At 41.8% G+C, this 23,034-nt stretch overlaps 1 protein-coding gene across 1 annotated transcript in view; it reads right to left on the bottom strand.

The window, feature by feature from the left end:
• The window catches only part of tex264a (testis expressed 264, ER-phagy receptor a), a 76,949-nt gene extending 53,949 nt beyond the window's left edge, over window positions 1-23,000 (bottom strand). The window contains exon 1 of the mRNA XM_061688966.1: window positions 22,483-23,000. Within this exon, the coding sequence (XP_061544950.1) occupies window positions 22,483-22,740 (258 nt within the window). The 5' untranslated portion in view covers window positions 22,741-23,000. The remainder of the gene's footprint in view (window positions 1-22,482) is intronic.
• Window positions 23,001-23,034: the final 34 nt, after the last annotated feature.

Genomic DNA, 23,034 nt, shown 5'->3' with positions numbered 1-23,034 from the left:
AGGCGTTTGAACCCGACATTTGAACCCGCGTCCTTACAACTGTGAGGCAGATGTGCTAACCAGTCGTCCACCGTGCCGCCAACAATTAACATAACACACAAAAAAAATTAAATAACACCAGCAAAGGAGGTTTAAAATATTAGTATTTACGGAGACACTGTGATGAAGAGTATTCTGCAGATGAAGCGAGCCATTCAGGTGAATAGAATATGGAGATTTACACAACAGCAGAGGCTTTAAGTCGCGTGAAAGAACTGCAGGTTATATGGGGGTGTAAATGTTGTTACTGTGTGTACACAATACCGTACTGGTGAGTGCAATTTTTCTTACTAAAAGACATGTAAGACAAACGTTTGTAGAACGTAATGCTAACGAGAGACACAGAGAAGACAGTCTGCTACAAGCTTAATTATGCTTCATAAAACCAGTTAATATCTTTACACTCTTCTTTTATGTTTTTATGACTATAATTTTCCAATATACAGCTACTTTTCTCTCTTTAAAAAAATTTTGGGGATGTTTTTTTTTGTGTGGTTTGGAACAGATTCATTGCTTTTCCATTCATTTTAAATGAGAATTTTTTTTAGATGAGTGCTTTGAAGCAAGAGCATGGTCACGGAATTAATTAAACTCTTACCGCAAGGCACCAGTGTACATGCAAAATAGATGGCTCGCCTTGGCCACAAATGAGGGCATTACAGTACCTTAATTGCTGAAAAAAAAATTCCACCTTAATTGCTAAAAAAAATTCCACTCGAGAAGAAAATCGATCGAGAAGGCAGCGGCGTAGGTGCTATGTGAAACCGGGAGGACCGCTGATTACATCATCACAGCATGTGACAAACGGACCAATCACAAGAGATATCTCCGCGGCAATCTACGTGCAGCAACAATTTTTGCCGCGTGCGCGTCAAGCTACTTAGAGGGGCCGTTCGGGCCAATTCGTCGGTCACATGATGCAATGCGGGCGTTGTCGGCCGCACGACTGCGGGAGTATAAAGAGGCCTTAAGAGTATTATTCCAAACATAAAAGAAACGTCACGATGGAATTAGGAATTTATTCTTAAACCCTACTCCTTTTTACTCTCAAATAAAGGGTGACAATATATTATCATTAATCAGTTCCACATAAGTTATTCAGACAAATTACAATTTATATATATATTTTTAAATTGTATTAAGTTTTCTATTGGATTTTTTTGTGTTGGCGGCACTGTGTGCGACTAGTTAGCATATCTGCCTCACAGTTCTGAGGTCCCAGGTTCAAATCCGGCATCGCCTATGTAAAGTTTGCATGTTCTCTACGCGCCTGCGTGGGCTTTCTCCGGGTACGCCGGTTTCCTCCCAAATCCCAAAAACGTGTGGATGGTTGATTAAAGAAGATGGTTGTTTGTTTAAATGATCCCCGCGATTGGCTGGCGTCCAGTTCTGGGTGTACCTCGCCTCTCGCCCAGAGTCAGCAAGGATAGGCTCCAGCACGCCCGCGACCCTAGTGAGGATAAGCGGTATGGAAAATGGATGGATGGATCTTTTTGTGTTAGACTAACAAAATACAATTCCAAGAAAACAATTGACGAGAAATGTATAATCATGTTTCATCAAGTAAAGCACATTGAGTTGCCTTGTGTATGAAATGTGCTATATAAATAAATGTGCTTTGCTTTGCTATAAAAGTCCATTTTGTCCTAAAATTTCACAATAAGATTCATTTATATTACAAAGATGTCACTTTCATTTTTGTCCTTCCACAAGCATTTGCATATGCAGAGAAGAAGATGTGTTTTTCCAATCAGTTTGACAGTGAAATTAAAATCAACAGTTTATTTATCGTAAAAAGTTAAAAACAAAGACACGACATGACCATTACCTACTGTTGGACACACATTGAAAACATTAGTATAAATTACAATAATTGCAGTCCTATTGGGGAACTGGAGGGTGTTTACTGGTGTTAATTACGACCGGCAAGCACATATTTGCTAAGGATTTCAAAATAGGAAAGAGTGAAGAGTTTTAGTACCTTTCGTGGATGAAATAGTAAAGAATAAATTGAAGAAAAATCAAAGCATATTGCTGATTCTATTGTTAGCGCTGAGCTCTTTGGTTTTGACTTGATTGTCATCAGTCAGGATTTACGAGTGAGTGAGAGATGGTAGATATGACCCCCTTTGCTTTATCATATCAAATGGATCAGGCTATCAACAAGCCTCCTGTGCTCCCCTTCAACACAGCCACATTGTGACAGTACACAACAATGTAAGCAGCCTCACACTGAGGGGACAATAGCTGTCCTCCCACTTTTCTTCTTTTGGCACAATGCTGCCATCTCTCACGCTCTGTTCTGATTATTAGATGACGGAGCGTTTGCCAAAGCCGTAGCTCGCTAATGATATCATGTATGACTCCCGCTGTCATTCTCATCCTACACAGTTGCACAAACACAAAAAGGAGTTCTGCTTCGACAAAATAGAGAATTTCAGAAACAAAAGGCAATTAGGACAAGGAACATCCCTTTTAAACAAAATTACCTGGACTTTTATTACTGTATTATATGTATTATACAGTTGTTGAGAAAGGTAAGAGGTCTCCGATGGAGTTGATTTGGGATGGGCATGATTTGGTTGAAAATGCAGAATATGATTTGTAATATTAATGTTCCACTGTCCCCAGACCAAACACATTTGCTGCCTAAATGGATTGCCAAAGAAACAGAAAGTTAATTCCCAATTGCCAATTAAGTTTGTGCATCAATACATATACCTCAACTTTGAGGTATATGTATTGTTGATAAGACGCATCGCTCAACACGATTTTTTGTTTTAAGGTGTGACCCAAATTCTTTGTTAGGAGCACTAGCTATGGTGGCAGCGAACTTCACAACAAACTGAAGTTTGGCATAGAGTGAACAATATTTTTTTTATAAACAGCCAAAGTGCTTGCTTCAAGCTATTAATTAACACTCCCAGTTGAAGTTTACTTTAAAAAGAAAGCATGTTGCAAGTTTAACTCAAGCACATTAACTTTGCCTTACGGAAGTCTGCTAGCTCACTTCTAACACACATTGCAAAATGCCAAAGATGGGCTAACAAAATGCCAAAGATGGGCTAACAACACTAGCAAAAAGTACAATACTGTAGAGTGTAATTTAAAGTAAATTGTTGGTGTTTTTGGGACACTGAACCAGACAGTCATTTCCATCATTTCAATGAGAAAAATATCATCATCAAAAGGCTCAGAGAATCTGGAGAAATCACTGCATGTAAGCGCAAGGCCGAAAACCCACATTGAATGCCCGTGACCTTCGATCCCTCAGGCGGCACTGCATCAAAAACTGGCATCAATGTGTAAAGGATATCACCACATGGACTGAGGAACATTTCAGAAAACCAACGTCAGTAAATATTGTTCAGCGCTTCATCCGTAAGTGCAACTTGAAACTCTACTGTGCAAAGCAAAAGCCATTTATCAACAACACCCAGAAACGCCGCCGGCTTCTCTGGGCCCGAGCTCATCTAAGACGGACTGATGCAAAGTGGAAAAGTGTTCTGTGATCCGACGAGTCCACATTTCAAATTGTTTTTGGAAAATGTGGACGTCATGTACTCCGGGCCAAAGAGGAAAAGAACCATCTGGACTGTTATGGACGCAAAGTTCAAAAGCCAGCATCTGTGATGGTATGGGGCTGTGTTAGTGCCAATGGCATGGGTAACTTACACATCTGTGAAGGCACCATTAATGCTGAAAGGTACATACAGGTTTTGGAGAAACATACACTGCCATCCAAGCACCATCTTTTTCATGGACACCCCTGCTTATTTCAGCAAGACAATGCCAAACCACATTCTGCACGTGTTACAACAGCGTGGCTTCGTAGTAAAAGAGTGCGGGTAATAGACTGGCCTGCCTGCAGTCCAGACCTGTCTTCGGCTTCTTTACCACAACGGACCGATACAAAGTCAGCATCACTGCAGACGCTATGAAAAACATCAACCGCCTGTCGATCTCCCGTTCCATTCTTCCCTCACTCGTGAACAAGACCCCAAGATACTTGAACTCCTCCACTTGGGGCAGGGTCTCATCCCCGACCTGGAGAGCGCACGCCATCCTTTTCCGACTGAGGACCATGGTCTCAGATTTGGAGGTGCTGATTCTCATCCCAGCCCCTTTACACTCAGCTGTGAACCGCTGCAGTGAAAGTTGAAGATCACAGCTTGATGAAGCCAACAGAACCACATCATCTGCAAAAAGCCGAGATGCAATACTGAGGCCACCAAACCAGACGCCCAGTACGCCTCGGCTGCACCTAGAAATTCTGTCCATAAAAGTTATGAACAGAATCGGTGACAAATGGCAGCCTTGGCGGAGTCCAACCCTCACCGGAAACGAGTCCGACTTACTGGCGGCAATGTGGACCTAATTCTGACACCGGTCGTACAGGTCGAACAGCCCGTATCAGGGAGTTCGGTACCCCATACTCCCGAAGCACCCCCCACAGGACTCCCCGAGGGTTACAAGGTCGAACGCCTTCTCCAAGTCCACAAAACACATGTAGACTGCTTGGGCAAACTCCCATGCACCCTCGAGGACCCTGCCGAGGGTGTAGAGCTGGTCCACTGTTCCACGGCCAGGACGAAAAACCACAGTGCTCCTCCTGAATCTGAGATTCGACTTCCCGACCGACCCTCCTCTCCAGCACCCCTGAATAGACCTTACCAGGGAGGCTGAGGAGTGTGATCCCCCAGAGAACCCAGACTCTGCTTCCTCATGGGAAGGCGTGTTGGTGGAATTGAGGAGGTCTTCGAAGTATTCTCCCCACCGACTCACACCGTCCCGAGTCGAGGTCAGCAGCGCCCCATCCCCACTATACACAGTGTTGATACTTCCCCCTCCGGAGACGTCGGATGGTGGACCAGAATTTCCTCAACGCCTTCCAGAAGTCTTGTCCATGGCCTCACCGAACTCCTCCCATGACCGAGTTTTTGCTTCAGCGACCACCAAAACTGCATTCCGCTTGGCCAGCCGGTACCCATCAGCTGCCTCAAGAGTTCAACACGCCAACAAGGCCCGATAGGACATCTTTCTTCAGCTTGACGGCATCCCTCACCGTTGGTATTTGAAAAAATTATTAAAACAATACCACAAGCACACAAACATTCATTCATCTTCCGTTCAGCTTATCCTAACCAATGTATGGATATTTTTTCCATTGTTGCAAGCAGTCATAGAAAGTCCTTGAAATGTCAGTCCCTTGTGTCCATGCAGGCTAACAGTAAGCTGCTTTCAAAATTTGAAAGATCATTTTTCTCATAGCACGGTGGACAACTGTTTAGAGCGTCTTCCTCACAGTTCTGAGGACCTTGGTTCAATCCCCAGACCCGCCTGTGTGGAGTTTGCATGTTCTCCCAGTGCCTGCGTGGGTTTTCTCCGGGCACTGCGGTTTCCTCCCACATCCCAAAAACATGCATGGTAGTTTAATTGACGACTTTAAATTGCCCGTAGGTGTGAATGTGAGTGCGAATGATTGTTTGTTTGTATGTGCCCTGCGACTGGTTGGCAACCAGTTCAGGGTGTACCACGCCTCCTGCCCGATGATAGCTGGGATGGGCTCCAGCATGCCCGTGACCCTAGTGAGGATAAGCGTGGCTCAGAAAATGGATGGATGGATGAATTTTTCTCATGGGTAGCTGCAGGACAAGCTTCTGGTACTTTTCATAAGCTCAAGTGAAGCAGAGCATGAGACTCTGGAATACTGTGGAGCCCTTACCTCAAAGACATGTTTCTCCTCCATGCTGCAGAAAACCAATTTAGATGACGTCAAACCCAGAGCAGGAATTAGCCTGCATGCATTTCTGAGACTCTCAGACAAAAAAAGATGCATACAGTTAACCTTCATTAAACGTTTTAGCCACTGGGTTCTAAGGTGGACTCTCCTCACAAATGGTGCCATTCTCATCTCTACCTGATTCCCTTAAGGAATGTCTCTGAAGGTCTGTTGGGAGAAAAAGTCATTTCAAAAGCAATTCTTTGCCTGAGGCTACTAGGAATTTTTTGATCAATGAGGGCTCTCAAACAATAAAAAGGTACAGCTGACAGAGGTAATTCTTTATTAGCAGACATATAATGAGGATTTACTTTCTTCATCTTGCCCGCTCTTAGACCTGCATCTCTTCGCTACTGGCTATCAGCACTTGGCGCAGATTGCTTTGCTTTTGTGCATGTAGAAAAAGTTTTAGATCTTTGAGTCCAGCTCACGAAAAATCGGAGCGAAAACAAAAGTGTTGCGTTTATATTTCTGTTCAGTGTCGAAGTGGACCTGATGCAGTGGCTGGTAAATCTAAATCTACTACACCAAGTGTAATCTTTGATACCAACTACAAAAAAGGAGTCGGTCCTGAATTAAAAAAAAAAAAAAAAAACTGACAGCACTTTATAACGACTGAGTTTATTAATCCCCTTCACTCAAACACTATATCCTCCCCTGAGATTTTTATCTATCATTTGTCACCATCATTTGACATTTGAGCCGTGCCTTCATGAGCTCACCGTCACCTACGCTATCTCATTGTTTAGTTGTTCTAAGCGTAATTTCACACCTATTTCTGGAACACTAAGGCAGATAGGTGTCGGTGAACACTGGTGTACAGAGGCAGAGACACGGTACAGCGAGAAGCTTGGAAAACAGGCTTTATAAATGCCTCAACAAGAGCCGTCTCTTGACTCAGTGTGTCAGAGATATATCCTGTCTGTGCCGATTGGATGCCATCCCTCCCCACCCTACCCCTATGACGATGAGATGAGGAAGAACCTGGATAGAAATGGAGACTAATAAGGCTGTGCAGCATGGGGACCACAGGTATGCTGGTATGGGCAATTTGCTGCCAAGTTAATGGATGAGGCGGAGCAGGGAAGCAAGTGGGCTTCAGACCTTATGCTAATGCAAATAAAGCAATGTGATTGATGCTCATAAATTTAATTATCCTTTATCGATTTGTAATCATTTTAGAGGGTAGAGCATACCTACAAGAACATGTCCTCATAATTGCTTCTTTATTGTGGGAATAATACAATCTAATATATTTAACAATTACCAAATCAACATCGTTTCTGTTACTCACCAGGGGAACCTCACTCCATTTACTTTCCACCAGTAGCCTATGTGTTGCGCGTTCATTAGGACTGGGGATATTAATAATGTATTTGATTAGTCAAGCATAAAGAATTCTGTCAAACATGGAATTGTTTAATAGAGTCTTGAAGCAATCAAAGCGAAATTAATTGCACTACTTGGCTGCGACCAGGTGGGATGCAGTTGATTCAGTCACAACACGTTTGCTGTGAAGCCAGCCGCACACTGGACCTATCTTCTGAGTAAAAAGTCATTTGAGACCAGTTGCTCAGCAGATTGCTCGCTGTGTGTACATAATTTTCATAGTTTTCTGCCTCACGAGGCCTTGAGACGAATATCAAACATGTTTGATATGGTACACCTCACAGGGTGAAAAACATGTGCAGGATACTTGAGCTATGTGTTGAGAGCAGAAATTCAGGTGGCCAACCAAAACGCATCCTTACATGATTTCAAGATGGCAGCCCCTAGCGAAGTTGTCAGGCATATACAGGTACATATCAATATAAAAGTGTCAAAAGCTAAATTTAGTGAGGTTCTTCAATTAAAAAAAGTGAAACTAAACCTAACCCGATGTTATAGCGACGCAAGACACACTCAGTGAAATATTTCTGGATTAAAAAAATTTTTTTATGTAGAAATTTGATGATTATAGTTTACAGCAAACAAATGATTTTTAATGATTAGATTAGGCAGGAATTTGCCCTCTGAAAAGTATTTTCCCAAGTGTTTAATGAATCTATACAATGTATGAGGACTGAAATAAATGAAGTTTTCTACCATATTCTAATTTATTAAGATGTACTTGTACATATTATGCATATTAGATGACAAATTGGTCAATATGCACCCAAACGTCTGGTCTGATTTTATGAATGAAACTCAAGACATTGAAGAAATGATGTTGCACCTCATTTTATTGATGAGGCATTGCAGGTGTAATCGGCGTGCTGCAGGCTTAAAGAAGGACAACATGATGCTAATGGAAGGTGAGCAACATTAAGGTGGATTTCTGACAACAGATCAATCGTTTAAGTTAGTTTTGATCGAAACGCAAAACGTTCCTGACCCATTCATTGTGCATGTGCTGCGAGAGCGTAACGACAGAACGCTGTGTAACGTGGTTGCTTGCCGTGGCAGTACCGCCGCGGGCCTTGAGTTGAAAATGTTCAACTTGGAAGCAGCATGGCGGTGACATCAGTCGGTGCATCTGATAGGAGGGGTTGGCGGTGTGATTTCACAGTGTTAACACCAAAATAGACCAACCAGCTTGAAAAGCATCCATGAAACTTTGTGGTAGGCCACTAAGCAACCACTCCCAAATATGGGCAAGCTTGCAATGAAGCGCCATCATCCCTGCGCCCTGCCCCGCAGTGAACATAATTCTTAAAAAACAACAACAACAACAAAAGCAGTGTGAAAAGGCCTGGTCATATTTCAACATTTTGGGAAAACTATTTTTAGCAAGCACATTGGTATTTTTTTAATCAATTTGGTAAGAATTGTTAACTAATTATACTATTAGGCTCACAAAACGGTCCTGCGCCAAACTCAACTCTCTCCCTGTTTATTGTTTTACTTCTCTTTTTTTCCTGCAAACTGTTTATGCAGCAAATTAAATTGTGCCCTCTGGTGGATGCTCCAAATGACTTCATTGCATCAAGAGATGACACAACCTCAATGATTGACTGACACATGATCAACCAAATTCTTATTTTACCCATCTCTAACATCCACTGCAATCATGATGTAGGGACTCCAATGGCCCTGGGTAACACATTTTTTCTGTCAATCCATCTATAGCCAAGTGCAGTTCTGATCCCTTTAGGCGATGCTTAGACCTAGCCGGTAATTACACGCGGCATCCTGGGAGCTCTGGCAAGTATAATTACTGGCAATCGCGAGCGACCGGCTGAATGCAGGACGTGGTTATCCTTGGCTGCAGTTTTGGAGCTAGTTGTCCAGCTGGCCGCTGTGTGGCCCTCCCTTCAGCCAGATGTCACAGAGCAAGGAAATGGTCTTCTCTAATTGGACAAACGAACAAATTGCTCACTCATTAGCTCCCTTTCACCACTGTGATTAGTACGAGACCGTGTCATCCACTTTCCTGTGTATCGGGGTTAAAAAACAATAAGAGCCACAAAACTGATGGTGTGAAAGATTTAAAGACATTCTTCAACACCTTGTTTCACTGACTAATAGCAGCATGTTCGTTAATGTCTTAGTCTGCAGCAAAAAAAATAGATGAATGGAGCATCCTTGAGCACAGACATCATGATGGGGAAAAAACATTGCCCCAGCATTTTTCAGTCTGTACGGCTGCATGCTCATTTTGCATTTGCTCTCTATGGGGTCGTTCATAAACATGAAAATGGGTGCTTCATGACAGGGACAGTCGGCGTGTTGGCAGCGTTGAATAACATTGACTCTGGAACCTGGAGAAGCGCACCACAGAGTATAAACATTTATTTCTCATCTTTTTGTCCGCATTTAAAAATGGCGGCTCCTCGCCATAAAAGCTGCCCAGGCGCCTTGTCACCGCGGCCACCTTCCATGTTGTTTCCGTCGACAGACATACAAGCAGTGGTAAAATGCTAATGAATATGACTGCCAATGCAGTGGCGCCGGGTGCTCAGAAATTCCCATTGATGAATTGGTGCACTGCGAGGCTCTCAAGGTGAGTCAGACGACAACCAATTTATACATCTCTTTCCAGGCAGCGCCGCACCTCAAATCATCCCTCGTGGCACTCCCACACACATCAATGTGCGAAATGTTTTTTCCCCTCTGCCTGCCATAAGGAATCTTATGAGCAACAGAAAAACACACATGGACATTGAGCACATTATTCATAGTAACACAGCAAAATAAAAATTCTTGACCAAAACTGAAAACGGGGAACCCAAGGCCAAAAACCAAAAGCCGGAAGACCGAAATTAAAATTATGATGACTGCAGAGATGCCAACTATACAAATTCACTTGTAGAACAATCTGTCGGAATTTCCATATTTTTAAAATTGTCAAGAGCATTACCGCGGAACAATTATTGCAGTATATTACGTAATAGGAGAAAAAAATAATTCTGCATAGTGTTCAATTACACAACATAATCATTACTCTATTAATCCATCCATCCATCCATCCATTTTCTGAGCCGCTTCTCCTCACTAGGGTCGCTGGCGTGGTGGAGCCTGTCCCAGCTGTCATCGGGCAGGAGGCGGGTACGCCCTGACCCGGTTGCCAGCCAATCGCAGGGCACATACAAACAAACAACATTCGCACTCACATTCACACTTACGGGCAATTTAGAGTCCCCAATTAATGCATGTTTTTGGGATGTGGGAGGAAACCGGAGTGCCCGGAGAAAACCCACGCGGCACACGGAGAACATGCAAACTCCACACAGGCGGGACCGGGGATTGAACCCCACTCCTCATAACTGTGAGGCTGACGCTCTAACCAGTCGGCCACCGTGCCGCCCTCTATTAATCATAATCATTAATAAATTACGGCTTCAATATTTGTTATTTTAAAGTATTTATTGCATTAAACTTGGAATGAGGCGGCACGGTGGAGACTGGTTAGAGCGTCTGCCTCACAGTTCTGAGGACTGGGGTTCAATCCCCGGCCCCGCCTGTGTGGAGTTTGCATGTTCTCCCAGTGCCTGTGTGGGTTTTCTCCGGGCACTCCGGTTTCCTCCCACATCCCAAAAACATGCATGATAGGTTGATTGAAGACTCCCCTGTTTCCTTCACCAAAATGTCCATTACAATCTCTGTCTGGGATGCTCAGAACTACTTCGTCTAGCTCCTGCCAGAATTTGTCTTTCACCTCTAGGTTACATCCTATCTGTGGGGCATAGCCACTTATCACATTATACATAACGCCCTCAATTTCAAGTTTCAGTCTCATCACTCAATCTGATCCTCTTTTCACCTCCAAGACATTCTTAGCTAACTCTTTGTTTAAAATAACCCCTACTCCATTTCTCTTCCCATCTACACCATGGTAAAATAATTTAAACCCTGCCCCTAAACTTCTAGCCTTATTGCCTTTTTACTGTATTTTCTCTCTAGACACATTAATTTGGTTGATATTTTGTCCTTCAAAGTTGGGGACTGTCCACGATATCATGGTTCCAGCCAGTCCTATGTGACAAGCGTACCCTATCACCCAATCACTTATTTTGGTGTTTCGCGACTTCATGACACGGTAGCTTAGCAATTAGCATGGCATCCCCGTCTTTCTCCTGTTAATTACTCCTTGTCTCCCCTTCGTGACAACGATACTTGTCACAAGTGTAGTTTAATCACCCCCATGGAGGCAATGATTAGTGACTTATGCTGCGTTGACAACGCCTCTGCGGCTCAGTATTGTATTTAGCCGCTGTAGCTCGTAGGTAGCTTGGGCCGCGCAAAATAGCGTGCAACAAGCATTCTTCTTTTGACTTATGCTATGTTCACAAGGGACGCCAAATTTCGTTTCGCCTCGCCTTCCTCGCACAAGTTTGATTGCGGGAGTATTTATACACAATGAACACGCGTTTGCGCAACATTTAATGCTCCTCCCACCTTGGTTTAGTACACTCACATCCGAAAACGGTGGAGCGGCCACAGCCAGCGCAACAAGTCAACCCGGCTTGCGGGAAGTTGCAGATGTTTCTATTGTTGTTTAGGCAGTGGATATGGCAACATTAGCACTATCCCTATGGTGTCGCACACGCACACACAATCAATAAGTCTGATCAACAGTTTCTTCATGAAGTCATTGAAACGAATAAAGCAAACAATGTTTCTGTAGGGCCCAATGCATGTGTTGGTGTTTGGGCAGTTAAAAATTAAAATGGTGCCAGGTGTGTGTCAACTCCAATATATTATTATTTTTTAAATTTTATTTTATTTGATGTTCATGCTCTGATTTTAGTTACTTACAAATTACTCTTTACTTGAGTAGATTTTTCATTGAGTACTTTCTTACTCTTACTCAAGTAAATATTTGGATGACTAACTTTTTACTTTTACTTGTGTCATATTATTCTAAAATAACAGTACACTTGAGTAAAATATTTGGCTATTCTACCCACCTCTGCTGAAAAGTTACACAAAAATAGTCATTGGACATGAAGTCACACATGGCATCAGCTTACTACATGGGACTTCAGCTGATGGAGCATCTCAAGTAGGGGTTTGCAGACTTTTTTGCTCAATTTGATTTTTAAAATGTACAGATGAACTGTCATTTGTAGATGAGGTAATAAGAAAAAAGTTAACATGTCAAATATGTAAAACAAGTTACTTTTAATGATAAAATACATCGCTCTGTCTATATTACTGTAGAAACAAATCAGGTGTTGATCAGGGCTACAGAATGTATTATGTTGGACATTAGAGGTTCCACATGTTTTCAAAAGACCAACTATCTGTGAGCTGCTCACGCTCTGCTAAATTATTGCACCGACAGGCCTCTGCCCACTCTCCATGATGAATCTTGCAGACAGCCTGCCTATGAAGTGGTTACTCTTTTTACGCCCTGCTACACAACAAAAGCTTGTTTACCTCATCAGGGAATCTGTTACAGCAGCACTAGATAGAACAGGGAGGAAACCCTTACCCTCAGGATACTCTTTGATTGTAAACAATATCCTCAAATGTGGCTGATCTATGTTCGTTTAGTGCACCTGCAGACCAGCAGATGACAGCCGGCTAAACTGTTCCATCCCTTAGGTTTGTGTTTGTAATTACATGCACATTTGCAAACAGTCACAAGCATGGATCCGCATAACAAATCAAAACACTTCAAGGGGGAGCAACAAGATGATGTGCTAATTGGCCAATGTTGACTCAAAGACCTAAACGATGCAAGAAGAGAAGGTCAGTTACAACGCAGACAGTTTAAACCGCACAGTTGTCATACTTGTCAAATGAACAACATTTGGACACTGAGAAACTGTAATGAGTGTCTAATGAGCCAATACTTAAGTTACTGAACGGAATTATCTGTGATCCATACTGCAACAATATTGGACAAACAATTTACAGCCAGTAATGCAGGTTTCAGATTGCATTTTCATCTAGATTCTGTATCGCTTGTCTTCATTAGGGTTGTGGGTGAGCTGGAGCCTTTCCCAGCTGCCTCTTAGTAAGAGAAGTGGGGTACACCCAGGACCGGTCACCAGTGAGCCTATATAGACAGATAACCATTCAAACTAACATTGACAGCTATGGGCATTTTAAAGTCCTAAATGAATCTAACGTATGTATAACAACTTAACGTATAATGTTTTTGAAATGTGGGAGGAAACTGGAGTATGTGGGGAAAAAAACACATACACGGGCACGGGAAAAACACGCAAACACCACAAACGAAGGCAGGAGCGAGATTCAAACCCTGAACCTAAGAAATGTGAGGCAGACATGCTAACCACAAGAACCCACCATGCTGCCTATATTGTATTTTAGTTCTGTTGTGCATCACACATTGCTGCAACTGGGAAGCACGGATGGGAAGCACGGTCCAGCTACAGAATTCAAAGCCTGCAATAATACTGCCATCTTGTGGTCATAAACTCACGGGCACTGTTGGAAAACCGTTCAGTTAATTACTATTTAATTTCAAACTCTGCGTTACATTTTATTTCTATAATATACATTTTAGTTTTTCCTTTGCCATTAGGCAACTGATAATCTGATTCATTTTCAAACAGAAAGACTGCATATTCGTAGCGGTCTGTGGTTGCAGCATAGCATGTGATGTGTTCACTTTTAACATTGTCAACTCTTCTAGAACTTTTTAAAAAGGCCAAAAATGAAATGTTTACCAGGATGACTTGAAATGGGATGTTTACATGTAAGGTTGCAAATGTTGGACATTTTTTGGCTTTCCGACAACTTTTCATGGGCAGTTCAGCTAGGAAATCTTGGAAATAGTCAAAGGAAATCTACCATACAGCATGAATAACATGCATGCAAACTAATAAATACTTTTAACAATTAGATTTGTGATTTAATTGTGTGTTTGGCACTGTGTTCGAGTGGTTAACACATCCGCCTCACAGCTCTGAGAGGACGGGTTCGGAAGCGGCCTTTAGCCTTCCTGTGTGGAGTTTGCATATTCTCCCTCTTCTTGGGTGGGTTTTCTTCAGGTACTCCAGCTTCCTCCCATATTCCAAAAAAATGCATGCAAGGTTAATTGAAGACTAAAGCTAGATTATCCATAAATGTGAATTTGAGTGTTGTCGTAGTCTGTACAGTGCCGTGAAAAAGTATTCGCCCCCTTCTTAAATTCTTATTCATTTTGCATAGTTTCCCCACTTTAATTTTAAGATCATCAAAACAAAATGTAAATATCAGAAAACTATAACCCAAGTGAACTTAAAATGCTGTTTTTAAATGGGAAAAAAATATATATATTCAAATTACCCTCCTTGTTAAACCATGAATTGCGGCTAACCACAATTTCAATCAAGAAATTACTTAAAGAGAATATGTCCGGACAAAATCAAGTTGGACAAAAGATCTAAAAAAGCTGCAATAAAATGACATGATACAAAGAAACTCCAGAACAGTCGAGAAATAAACTAATAAACTTGACTATCAGTCTGGAAAGCGTTACAGAAGCCATTTCTAAAGCTTTAGTATTCCAGTGAACCATAGAGAGAGCCATTATCCTCCCAGGAGTGGCAGGCCTACAAAGATTACCCCAAGAGAACAGCAATGACTCATCCAGGAGGCCACAAAGGAACTCAGGACAACTTCTAAAGAACTGCAGGCCTCCCTTGCCTCAGTTAAGGTCAGTGTTCATGACACAACAATAAGGAAGAGACTGGGCAAAAACGGCATTCATGGCACAGTCCCAAGGCGAAAACCACTACTGACAAAAAAAAAAAAAACATAATCGCTTGTCTTACTTTTACAATAAAAACATCTGAATGAGTCCCAAGACTTTTGGGAGTATATTATACGGACAAACGAGATGAAAGTTGAGCTTTTTGGAAGTTGTGTGTGTCTCTGCATCTGGCGTAAGTGTAGCACAGGATTTCAGAAAAAGAACATCATACCAACAGTCAAATATGGTGGTCTCACTCACTCACTCACTCACTCACTCACTCACTCACACACTCACACACACACACACACACACACACACACACACACACAGTGGGCCAAAAAAAGTATTTAGTCAGTCACCAATTGTGCAAGTTCTCCCACTTAAAAAGATGAGAGAGGCCTGTAATTTTCATCATAGGTATCCTCACCTATGAGAGAAAATGAGGGGGGCAATCACTGTGAATCACTGTCTAATTTTTAAAGAATTTCTTAGCAAGTTATGGTGGAAAATAAGTATTTGGTCAACTACAAACAAGCAAGATTTTTGGACCTCACAGACCTGTAACTTCTTTAAGAGGCTCCTCTGTCCTCCACTCGTTACCTGTATTAATGGCACCTGTTTGAACTCGTTATCAGTATAAAAGACACCTGCCCTCAACCTCAAACAGTCACACTCCAAACTCCACTATAGCCAAGACCAAAGAGTTGTCAAAGGACACCAGAAACAAAATTGTAGCCCTGCACCAGGCTGGGAAGACTGAATCAGCAATAGGTAAGCATCGTGGTGTGAAGAAATCATCAACTGTGGGAGCAATTATTAGAAAATGGACATTCAAGACCACTGATAATCTCCCTCGATCTGGGGCTCCACGCAATATCGCACCCCGTGGGGTTAAAATGATCACAAGAACGGTGCGCAAAAATCCCAGAATCACACAGAAGGACCTAGTGACTGACCTGCAGAGAGCTGGGACCAAAGTAACAAAGGCTACCATCAGTAACACACTACGCCGCCAGGGACCCAAAATCCTGCAGTGCCAGATGTGTTCCCCTGCTTAAGCCAGTACATGTCCAGGCCCGTCTGAAGTTTGCTAGAGAGCATTTGGATGATCCAGAAGAGGATTGGGAGACTATCATATGGTCAGATGAAACCAAAATAGAACTTCTTGGTAAAAACTTAACTTATCGTGTTTGGAAGAGAAAGAATGCTGAGTTGCATCGAAAGAACACCATACCTACTGTGAAGCATGGAGGTGGAAACATCATACTTTGGGGCTGTTTTTCTACAAAGGGACCAGGACGACTGATCCGTGTAAAGGAAAGAATGAATGGGGCCATGTATCATGAGATTTTGAGTGAAAACCTCCTTACATCATCAAGGGCATTGAAGATGAAACATGGCTGAGTCTTTCAGCATGCATGACAATGATCCCAAACACACCGCCCAGGCAACGAAGGAGTGGCTTCGTAAGAAGCATTTCAAGGTCTTGGAGTGGTCCAGCCAGTCTCCAGATCTCAATCCCACATAAAATCTTTGGAGGGAGTTCAAAGTCTGTGTTGCCCAGCGACAGCCCCGTAACATCACTGCTCTACGGGAGATCTGCATGGAGGAATGGGCCAAAATACCAGCAACAGTGTGTGAAAACCTTGTGAAGACTTACAGAAAACGTTTGACCTCTGTCATTGCCAACAAAGAGTATATAACACAGTATTGCGATGAACTTTTGTTATTGAACAAATACTTTATTAGCAAATTATGGTGGAAATTATTTGGTCATCATCATCATCATTTTGTCTCTCGAAGGTGAGCTATACCTATGATGAAAAAAAATAAAATACAATGTATACGGTGCCAATCAGCAGTTTTCAAACTCTAATTAAGAAGTAGAAATTGAGAGATTCTGTTGAAATCAAACAACGATCAGGTCGACCAACAAAAATGTATACCACAACGGCCAGGAAAATTGTTCGAGATGCAAAGAAAAACCCACAGATGATTTCAGCTGAAATAAAGGACTTTGGAAAAAAAAGCGGTGTGGATGTTTCAAGATGCACAATAAGGAGGCACTTGGCGAAAAATGGGCTGCATGGTCGAGTCACCAGAAGAAAGCCAATGCCACACAAAAAAAAAAATCACACTTACAATATGCCAAACAGCACAGAGACTAGGCTTAAAACTTCTGGAACAAAATCTTTTGGAGTGATGAGACCAAAATTTAACTTTTTGGCCACAACCATAAACGTTACATTTGGAGAGGAGTCAACAAGGCCTATGATGACAGGTACACCATTCCTACTGTGAAACATGGAGGTGGATCGCTGATGTTTTGGGGATGTGTGAGCTGCAAAGGCACGGGAAACTTGGGTCAAAATTGATGGCAAGATGAATGCAGCATGTAAAAAATACCAGAGGAAAATTGCACTCATCCGCCCGGAAGCTGCACGTGGGACGTACTTGGATATTCCAACATAATAATGATCCAAAACACAAAGCCAAGCTCAGCTGTCATTGGCTACAGCAGAATAAAGTGAAGGTTCTGGGGTGACCACCTCAGTCTGACCTCAATATCATTGAGCCACTCTAGGGAGATCTAAAGCGTGCAGTTCATACAAGACAGCCCAAGAAGTTACAGGAACTGGAGGCCTTTTGCCAAGAAGAATGAACAGCTTTACCATCAGAGAAAATAAAGAGCCTCATCCGCAACTACCACAAAAGACTCCAAGCTGTCATTGATGTTAAAGGGGGCAATATACTGTATTAAAAACTGGGGTATGTAAACTTTTGATCAGGGTCATTTATATAGTTTATGTTGTCATTATGATTTAAAAAGAGTAAACACAGTTGTTTGATAATAAATGGCTTCACCCAAGCACTAACCAAGAGTGAAGGAAAGGTTTTTGTGTTATCATTCATATTCTCTGGAAAATGGCCAAGAAATCATAAATTCTGCCAGGGTATATAAACTTATGAGCACAACTGTATCTCTCTCTCTAAAAAAAAAAAAAATCTCATGGAAGGCTTACAGCTTTTCATAACCCTAAACACATGCATAACCCAAGACTTAATGACATGAAATCTGGACTTAAGACACTCCTTATGTAAACCCTGGAGAGACATCCACTGTGAGTCATGCAAATGTGTTGTGAGCGAGAATAAAGCACAAAACTGACACTTATACTTTATATCTTAAAGCAACTTTTCTCTCTTTTGTGTGTGGCTGGTGGTCAGTAAATAGACTGTAAAATGGTTGACAAAGTAAAATGGAACAAAGCCAACATGGGAAAATAGCCATGAATGCGGCTTAGGTGAATGCCAGTAGAGTAGTTCCTGCTAACTCTCTAACATTGTGACCCAAATTTGTATCACATGTAACATTTGTTAATCAAATTCCCGTAAAAGTCAAAAAAAAAATTATTATTCAGAAATGAAGCGGGTCATTCCAGATAACTAGCAACCCTTTATTGCTCAATGACTGTTTTTCTCAATGTTTTTATGTCTCAAAAGTGTTCTCTGTCAATTGACTGTCTGTTGTCGTACTAGAGCGGCTCCAACTAACGGAGACAAATTCCTTGAGTGTTTTTTTGGACATACTTGGCAAATAAAGTTGATTCTGATAAAAGCATCCTTGTGATCCAGACTATCCAACAACAATGACATCAGCAGAAATGTTCTAAAAAAGCTCCTCACTGAGCCTCTGGCCACAACTTTAGTTACACTCAACCTTTCCACTGACAGACTGGAAAGCTGTGAGCAACGTTTCTACAAATTGCCTCAGGCTCAGACTGAAAGAGGTTTAACATTTAGTACACTAAAACTTTTCAAATTTAAATCTCAGTTGAGCCAGCATGAAGGATCAACTCTTCCCTGTGTGTTTTGTTTTTTCTTTGACTTTCTGTCTCGCTTACTGACAAGTTAATTGTCAGTAAGCAAAAAAGAAAAAGGATAGATGGCTATAGACTAGGTCACTATGCTCCTGGCGTTGAAAACATTTATTGTGGCAAACAGTTGGCCAAGCGCGTAACAAATAATCACAACAGTGTATCACTATGATTATTGGTGCAGAAATTTAATATAAAGCATCACCTCATGTAATAGTATTACTCTTAAAGTTGTATTACATTTCACCAGTGTGTGTGTTCTTTCTGTTTTACAATTTCAAACTGAATTCACATTTTTACACCTACATTTATGATTCAGGAAAGCAGTGCCGCCTTGACATAGGACTTTTAATTTGTGTCTTAACCACACTCGTAAGCCAAAACAAATCATCTTGAGAATGGACTGGCCCTTGCACCCTTTTCATGGGAAATCCTTCAGATAATCATGAAACCTCTACTCTGTATTCCAATCTATACATGCATTTTCACCGGGATACACATGCTCGCAAAAATTACCAAAAAGCCATTTGTCTTTAGAATAATAAACAACAATTCCAAGAGAGCACTCATAACGTACCATTAAAAATATTATCTCAGTTAAAGAACTTCTACATACTGTTTCATTAACCATCACAGCAGCAGTGGCATAAACGTAACATTGTGTGGTGGTCTAAAACATTTGTTAACTGAATGCTTTCATGTCTCACTTCCATCTGGATGAATGTTATTTACCACTGTTTGGAATGCCGCAAGTGAAGTGTGCCTTTCCTGTGTCAGCTCTGCAGTGGAAAGACTCTGTTTGCATCTTTGCAACTTTGGAGTGAGGCAGCCCGCAGCCAGCATATGAGGGTGGAAAACATCAACAGTGCAACGTGGCATTTAACAGCTGACCGGTTTCATCATCCAGGGTCCTTTTCTCAAACCCGAGAGGCCAGACTTTTCTTTTATGGAGGCAGTCATGTCAAGTGATAAAACCATGGAAATGTTGTTAATTACATTACACTTACAAGTCTTCACTTAATGAGAGGAACAGATTAAAATTAAGGCTGTCAATCGATTCAATTTTTAATCAATTAATCACACTTATGAATTTTGATTAATCGCGATTACTGACAGGCACCAAATATATAACACAAAGTACCACATTTTGCTTTAAGATGGTATTTTAATTTCAATGAAAAGAGTTCAGCACTGCACTATATGCAAATTACCTAAAGTCCCATCGGGTGACTTTTGAAGCAAAATTTGCTGCTGAGCACACCAGTGCCATATTTTACCAAACCAACTTTTTCTAGTATTTGGGATGTTATATTGGCTTTATGGTGCCTCAGTAAACATGTGAAATATGAATTAAAAACATCCACACATTCCTAAATTCCAGATGTTTTTCTGCCGAGAGGCCTGAAATCGGGTCATTCGAATTGCTTGAGCTTATCTATGTCACTAGCGAAGATCTCTGCCTACCTCTCCGCTCCAGAGCCAGCGCTGTCAACATAACAAACGCTTATGCTCTCACAAGTGAGTCTTCTACACGGAGCCAACCAATCAGAGGAAAGGGAGCAGTGTTCGCCAAATATGGACAAAGCGGATACAAAACTGTGTCAAACAGAAGTAGCTGTAGGAGGGACCTTTTCTGGACAGTCGTATGACAAAACCAATGTGTTTTTTTTAATGAAATTGACACTATTATACTAAGTTCATGTTAGAGAGTCACTCTATGGAGGTTTAAATAGCCAAAATATGGGACTTTTAAAATACAAAAAGGGGGAATACAGGGGATGCTTGGTTTACGATGTCCTGAAAAACGTGATTTTGCGTTTTACAAACTAGTTTGGGCAGCGGCATAACAATATGTCGTCATATGGCACCAGAATGTACGCTCAGTTACAGCCTCACTTCAGTGTTTTTCGTTTGATTGATTGATTGATTATTTGTATTTATTTGTTTTTCATGTATGGCCTACAAGTTTTTTCTGTACATTTATTGAATGACATTTCAAGGTTGCGAACAACATTTAGTTTGGGCAACAGTATAAGAATACGTCGTGATCCATGTTAACTGGGAAGGCTGGCAGTGAATGCCAGCCTTCCCAGTTAACATGGATATTTGACTTCTAAAGCCGTCAATGGCAGTGAATGTGTTAAATTACTTAGTAGTATTTGTCATGCAAAAATTTACAGTAAATGTGACTTTGCTGCTGTTTTAGCGTAGGTTAGTGAGAGACAATGGCGGTTTATATCATACATATACATACTCTGAGTGTCAGGTGCTTAAACTTGTCCAACTTCAAACAAGTTGGCATTTCTCTCCGTCATAATCAACGTGACTAGCTGCGATTCACCCCCTTATCATTATTAGTTATGTAGAAGCTTGAACAAAACAGACAAGCTGGGAGGGATCCTCTTCCACGCCTAACAGTTGAAAACCTATATAGTTGTCGGGGGCAGTAAACGCTTAGATTCCAGTTGACGAATACAAATACAAAAATAAAAAATAAAAATACAAACACAAAAAATTGCAGTGAATGAGATAATAATGCAAATCACATTTTTAATGGATTACTTGATGGGATAATCGATAATCTATTCTAAAACTATTCAGTAGATGTAGCCATAGTATCAATTACTCAATAATCAATTACCATTTTATACAGACAGCTTCAAAAACAATCCTTTACAAACTAGACAGCATATATCACGCTGCCATCCACTTTGTCACAGGGGCTACTGTGACCTGTACTCCCTGGTTTATTGGCCCTCTCGTCAAACACGCACACAAACTCACTGGTCCATGTTCATCTAGAATTCATTGAAAAGACCCCACCCAATCTTCACTCTCTGCTCACCATGCATACCACCACCCGCACTCTCCGTTCCAGCAGTTGTATTAACCCCGTCGTTCAATAAGTTTGCGGTACTTTTTGTCGATCTTCTTTTCATTTTCTGCCCCTTACGACTGGACAAATACAACTCACTTCATTCATCTTAATCTTTGTTTAGAAAGTTAGCGGCATACTGTACATGATCATTGCACACGTTTTTAGCCTGTTATGAACCTTTTATTCAGCAAATGCAATGTAATATATGATGTAAATATGTACATCACATTCTACAGTTTATTGTACAGTGTAATATAGCTGAACTAACAGAAGAAAGAGAAGAAAGCGCAGGCCCAAAGGACATTTAAGCTTCACCGTTGGCTCAAGTCAGGGATTGTGTGTTTGGAGTGCTTGGAGCTGAGTTGTAGTCGAAAGCAGCTCTTGTACGAATGTGCGTTGTGTTACCACTCATTGGAATAAAGCGACTGAAGTGCATCAGTGACCGTGTCAGCCTCCACAACCAAGGGCGTTGCAATGTAGTTGTGTTCGCTTTTATTTCGCTTCCAGGTCAGCATTACAACTGAGAATCTGTTGTCAAAGGCTTTACCTGGATAAATAAGTTAAATTAATAGTTGAATAAGGCCATTGGTACGTAAGCCATTGTAATTCACTGTAAATAAATAGAAAAAAAAGTGGTTGCTTGTGCCAGTGGGAGGTTGGGGGGGAGAGATGGTACCACCTCTGTGTCTGTGCCAGGAAAACCCCTGCCAACACTACTTTTATTATGAAACAAAAGTGCTGTTGTGTTATGTCATCACACACGCACGCCTACCTGCTCGGGGTCGTCATAGAAGATGGCGATGGTCCTCTGCTTGGGTCCAATGCTGCACGTCTCGGTGAAGGCTTCCCCGCAGTCCTTGTAGGCTCCCTCTTTGAACTTATAAGCAACGGTCACGTTTCTAATCGGGGGTGGTCCCGTCTTGACGTCCACGTCCACCAGGAGGCCCGAGTAGATCAGGTAGCCCCCCAGGGTCACCAGCAAGCACAGCAGGACGACGACGATGAGGAGCAGAAGAAGGAACTCAGACATGTTTTCGGAAAAGCGGCGCCGGTGGTTGACTGCAGCTTGTTTGGGTGAAATCTGTCAAGACACCAATGTCCTCTTCCGGTTTCGACACGGCGTATGCAGCCCAGCAGGTTCATACGACAATTAAAAGGGCGAGCATGAAGAAGAAGAGGTGTTAAATTTGGTTGCCGGTTTGCAAATACCGTCCGGTGGATCAGAAACGATACTTTGTTTACGGTGGTTTCCCCGAACAGTTGGCTAAGCTTCCTGGATAGACCACCTACCTCAACAGAGAGGGTGGGCATCAGTTTTTCTTAA

The sequence above is a fragment of the Phycodurus eques genome, chromosome 10, assembly GCF_024500275.1.
Source record: "Phycodurus eques isolate BA_2022a chromosome 10, UOR_Pequ_1.1, whole genome shotgun sequence".
NCBI lineage: Eukaryota > Metazoa > Chordata > Actinopteri > Syngnathiformes > Syngnathidae > Phycodurus > Phycodurus eques.
The sequence above is the reverse complement of the archived record's forward strand: the minus strand, read 5'-3'. Positions and strand labels throughout refer to the sequence as shown.